We start from the raw sequence: 6036 nt of genomic DNA on the forward strand, positions 1-6036 counted from the left end.
TTGCTCTATGGTGCATTTGTTACAAATGATGAACCTACGCTGACATATAACTGTCACTCAAAATCCATACTTCACACTATAGTTAACTCTTGATTGTACATTGGATGGATTGGGACAAATCTATAATGATATATAGACATCATTATAGAATCATATGGATTAGTTTCATTGCCATAAAATCCCCTCTGTTCCATCTAGTCTTCCTTTCCCCCCACCATTCACTGACAACTAGAGACCTTTTACCTGTCTCCATAGTTTTTCCTTTTCCAGAATGTCATATGATTAGACTTATACAATATGTAAACTTTTTCGATTGGCTTTTCATTTAGCAATATGCATTTTTCTCCAAGCTTTTTCATGGCTTCATAGCTCGTTTATATTTAGCACTGAATAAAATTCCATTGTCTAAATATATCATAGTTTATTTAACCATAAGCCTACTGAAGAACATCTTGGTTGGTTTCAAGTTTGGGTGCTTATAAAGAAAACTGCTCTGAACATCTGTGTGCATTTTTTTTCTGGATAGTTTTCAGTGCATTTGAGTAAATACAAAGGAACACAACTGCTGAAACATACTGTAAAAATATGCTTAGTTTTGTAAGAAACCACCAATTGTTTTCTGAGGTGGCTGTACCATTAGCATTCACACCAGCAGAGAATGAGAATTCTTATGTTTCCACGTCTTTGCCAGCACTTGATATCATCGGTATTCTGGAATTTGACCATTCTTATAACTGTGTAGTAGTGTTTTATTACTGTTTAATTTGCCTGATCCTGATGATACATGATGTATGACTTCTTTGGTGAGGTGTTAGTTAAGGTCTTTGCCTATTTTCAAAATAGGATTGTTTATTTTCTTATTTTGAGTTTTAAGAGTTCTTCTTATATTTTGGATAGTGGTCCCAATGGCAACCCACTCCAGTATTCTTGCCTGGTAAATCCCATGGACGGAGGAGCCTGGTAGGCTACAGTCCATGGGGTCGCAAGGAGTCAGACACGACTGAGTGACTTCACTTTCACTTTCACTTTCACTTTCAGATATGTATTTCACAAATCTGTTCTTCATCTGTGGCTAGTGGTTTCATTCTCTTGACATTATCATTCAGAGAGTAGAATTTTTTTTTTTTAATAAATCCAGCTCACCAATTCTGTCAGAGACTGTGCCTTTAGTGATATATCTGAGAAGTCATTGTCTAACCCAAAGTCATCTAGATTTCCTCCTATGTTATCTTCTATGAATTTTATAATTTTACATTTTATGTTGAATTCTGTGATCTATTTTGAGTTAATTTTTGTGACGAGTATAAAGTTTATGTTTAGATTTCTTTTTGTATGTCAATGTCCATCTGTTGAAAGTCTATCTTGTATTACCTCTGCTCACTTGTAAAATAAGTTGACTGTATTTATGCGGGTCTATCATGTTCCATGGCACCCCACTCTAGTACTTTTGCCTGGAAAATCCCATGGACGGAGGGGCCTAGAAGGCTGCAGTCCATGGGGTCACTGAGGGTCGGACATGACTGCACGACTTCACTTTCCCTTTTCACTTTCATGCATTGGAGAAGGAAATGGCAACCCACTCCAGTGTTCTTGCCTGGAGAATCCCAGGGACAGGGGAGCCTGGTGGGCTACCGTCTGTGGGGTCGCACAGAATCGGACATGCATGAAGTGACTTAGCAGTAGCAGCAGCATCATGTTCCACCGATCTACCTATTCTCTTTCATATTGTTACGACAAGTTTTCATTTTACTCATTGTATTTTACAGTGCATTTTAATATCAGGAAGGACATGTTGATGCTCTAGTCATTCAGAATTTTCTTAGATATTCTGTATTTTTTAATGAAATAGAATTATTTTCTGAAGTTAAAACAAGTCCCAGTGGGATCAATCAATGCAATATTAGAAACTCATGCTAAACATAGGAGAAGTGAACAGCTTTACAAAATTGAGCATTTTAATCCTGAAAGAATTTATGTACCTTTAAATCTGTCTTCTTTTATAGCTTACAACAAAGTTTTATCATCTGGATTATATGAACAATGTAAATTTTTTATTAAATGAAATGTTACATATTTTATAACTTTTGTTTCTATAATCTTTTTCCTTAACAAAAATATAGTCATATGAAATGTTATTATGTCTATATAACTGGTAAATGTCAGCACACTGAAATTTAATTTTTAATTTTATTTTTATAAGGAAATTCATAGACTGCAGAGCAGTTGTATCATATGCAAAAATCTTCTTTACTATATAAAGGCTCTTTGAGAGAGGAAGAGATGGGGGAGGCATGAAAGCTGTGAAGGAAAGACGGTAGACAGAAATAGCAGAAAGTGCGAGAAGAGAGACAAAGAGGCAGAGAGGAAGGAGAAGGAGGAGAAGGCTCTTTTCACCATATTGAAAGGTCTTTATAGATGAATGGCAATTAATTAATGATTAATTAGTGGAGTTGAGTGGTCATCACTCTAAAATTTTCAGATTTTGCTATGTCCATGGTGTAAATCTTTCAAAGGTTAAAAACTTTTAATGTTTAAAATATTTTAAAAATTCAGTCATAAATATCTGAATTTAGTTAAAAGAATATTAGTATTCAAGCTATCTGGTATAGCAAGATACAATGAGCAGTTTATGATTTTGATCTTCAATATTTCAGATCATATAGTGCTGAAAAAATTATTCAGGTTGCCAAAGAAATTTTTGAAATATTATTTTCTAACTACATGATACATTCTACTAAAGATGATTAGCTTATTGAAGCTATACAGTGAAAAAATTATTTTTCAAATTGTCATTCAAATCATAACTCCTCTGTAAAGCTTCTATATGGTTGACATATATTGGTAGATTAATACCTGGTAAATTACTACATACAACATGAAAACTAAAAGTCACACTAAACATCATATAATGTCCTTTCATTAAAATTTCTATATTTTTATAGATTGGTTCACTAAAATATTTTTATAAGAATAATTTTAGTCATGGATTTTATACATAAGAAAATTTATATTATTTAAATACTTACTTATAATATTTTTATATATACCTGAAGACTCACTACCCACACAAAGCCCTGGAGGAAGAAATGGTAACCCTCTCCAGTATTCTGTCCCATGGACAGTGGAGCCTGTTGGGCTACAGTCCATGGAGTAGCAAAAAGTCGGACATGACTGAAGCAGCTTACACACAGACACACACACACACACAGACAAATAGCAGAGACCATAAAACAATTGTTTGTAACAGACAATATTTAGTGGGTGAGCCCAGCACCAGTATGATGTTTGCTTAGTCTCTTAATGGCTGTCTTCATTTCCTGATTCCTCAGAGTATAAATAATTGGATTAAGGAGAGGAGTGATGATAGAGTAAAACATAGAAAGAAATTTATCTACAGAGTAACTGTTAAATGGGAAAGCATAGATGAAGATGGCAGGGCCAAAGAACAGAGTGACTACAGTGATGTGAGCAGAGAGTGTAGACAGAGCCTTAGAGGATGCACTGGAGGAGTGCTTCCAGATGGTGACCAGCATGACAATGTAGGATATGAGCAAGAGAATGAAGCAGATCAGGGACAAGAGCCCACTGTTCACGATCACCAAGAGCTCTAGGATGTAAGTATCAGTGCAGGCAAGCTTGATGACCAGGGGGAGGTCACAAAAAAAGCTGTCCAATACATTGGGACCACAGAAAGGCAAACCCACCGTAAAAACCATCTGGCTTGTAGTATGGATAAGCCCAATCACCCATGAGAGCAGTAGAAACCCAATGAGCACCCTGTGACTCATGATGGTCTTGTAGTGCAAGGGTTTGCATATGGCGACATACCTGTCAACGGCCATAGCTATCAGAAGAGACATCTCTCCACCCCCAAAGAAGTGCATAAAGAACATCTGGGTCATGCAGCCCCACCAGGAGATGGTCTTGTGTTTTCTAAGGAAGTCTGAAATCACTTTGGGAGTTGCAGCAGAAGAAAGACATAAATCAAAAAATGATAAATTTGCCAGGAAGAAATACATGGGGGAGTGAAGATGATTATCAACTATCACAGAGATGACAATGAGGAGGTTTCCTACGATGATGGTGACATAGACAAGAAAGAAGATTGCAAAAAAGAGTATTTGAGTTTCTTGAGAAGTAGAAAGTCCCACCAAAATGAACTCAGAAACACTTGATCTGTTATTCAGGAGATCCATTCATCCTTCTGCAGAAGCTGTCTGAAAAAGGAAAACAAACAGGGTATAATAGGGATTAAGAGGTCAGGGAACTTAATATTTACTTAAGCATTTTGCCTTTTATTCAGGGAAATGACAGTTTGGCACTACGACTGCTTTGTAGGTATTTTGCAGTTGGAGATATTTCACAGAACCACGAGACCATAAAAATGTGATGATTATGCACCAAATTAAATCAAATTTTCTCATGGTTAGTGCAAGACAAGTTCAGTTAGACACAGATAACGTGTCTCCTTTCATGTTCAGCTCCAGATCACACTGTGTAGAAACACTTATCCTATTAGAGTGACAAAAGAGAGTTTTCAAAATCTCCTGGAGGTAGATTTTTATCTTTTGTGAATCTCAAGAAGTACATTATGATATCCTCAGTATGCAGTAATAAGTTTACCTTACTAAAAAAGATATTATGAAGACCAATTCAAGCCTAAAGCAACATGAAGAAAATAAATAACAAAAATTATAGCAAAAATTAAATGTGGAATTCAGAGAAAGATAACAAAGGAAACCAGTGAAGCCACGACCTGGTTGTTTAAAAAAAAAATGAATTAAAGCAATGATATTCTAAATAGGCTAAGAAGAAAAGAGAAGATGCAATTTAGCAAAATCAGAAATGAAAGAGAATTCATCACTACTAGACTACTCATCCCATAAACATTATGAGGATAGTAAATAACACTATAAAATAAATTAAAAATTATTGCCAAAATCACATTATGTGCATTATGTTTCCTGAAGTAGATTGATTAAAGACATGTATTGTTGATAGAAAGTTAGGTGTTGAGACAGCTCCATAGTTTACTGAGATCAAACCCTATTCATTTACAACTGAAACACCAGATTAACTCTCAAAAGTGCAGATACTCATTTCACCTATTTTCCTACATCTTCCCTATATGGCTATGTAAATAAGTTTATTCCATCTGAGCTTTCTTACCCTGCATGCTGCATGCTGTCACTTCAGTTGTGTTCAACTCTCTGAGACCCTGTGGACGGTAGCCTGCCAGGCAAGAATACTGGAGTGGGTTGCTTTGCCTTCCTCCAGAGGATCTTTCTGACCCAGGGATATCAATTGCGTCTCCTGCATTGGCAGGCAAGTGTTGTAAAATCCATGACCATTTTTATCTGATATTTGCTTTTTACCTCACATATTTTCATAAATATGAGTTTGTAGAAATACCAAAAATAGTTACTAAGACCATGAGCTAGTGATGTAACCAAGGTAGTCCTGTTTAACTTTTCACTCAAAGAGATGTAAGGAGCAGGGTGACTGAATTGTTTACCCTTATGCATCTGAACAAACAAACTAAAAGTATGATGAACTGTTTGAACAGAATAGCATCTTTGGATAGTTACTGCTCACCTTTGGACCTGTTTCCTCTCATTGATTTTCCTTAAATTTCCTTTAACCTTTAACTTTGTCAAGGAGAGACAGGAGTCATAGATACTGTGGTGCTGACTGAGGTGGACTCTGCTAAGCTAAATTATTTTAAAAAATACATATAAAAGGAAAAATCAATATTTCATCTACATAAATTCACTTATTTCACTGCCTCCCTGTTTATCTGATTTTAGCTCTATTGTTTAAGTTTAATTACAGGCTCAGTGATCATCTCTAGGCTTTTATTGCCTTCTTCAGAGCCTAGAGTCAGACCTAATGCAAAAAAGTGAGAATAAAATAGGAAATATTTGATTATTTGTGTACCTTCAACCTGTTAATTACACAGTATAGTTTTTAGAGACACAGTATATCCAGTTGACCATAATGAACATTATATGCACTTAGGTATGTAAGATTAATATC

The 6036-nt window shown here is 35.5% G+C and overlaps 1 protein-coding gene across 1 annotated transcript; it reads right to left on the reverse strand.

The window, feature by feature from the left end:
• Positions 1–3254: 3254 nt before the first annotated feature.
• On the reverse strand, positions 3255–4196 carry LOC102399955 (olfactory receptor 4K13-like). Its single transcript, XM_006073493.4, has one exon. It carries the CDS (start codon positions 4194–4196, stop codon positions 3255–3257), a length of 942 nt encoding a protein of 313 aa, XP_006073555.4.
• Positions 4197–6036: the final 1840 nt, after the last annotated feature.

This window comes from Bubalus bubalis, chromosome 11 (genome assembly GCF_019923935.1).
Source record: "Bubalus bubalis isolate 160015118507 breed Murrah chromosome 11, NDDB_SH_1, whole genome shotgun sequence".
In the NCBI taxonomy this organism is placed as follows: Eukaryota; Metazoa; Chordata; class Mammalia; order Artiodactyla; family Bovidae; genus Bubalus; species Bubalus bubalis.

What these genes read in the sequence shown, in the direction of transcription:
- LOC102399955 (XM_006073493.4), bottom strand. Translation starts at nt 4,196, where the DNA reads ATGGATCTCCTGAATAACAGATCAAGTGTTTCTGAGTTCATTTTGGTG.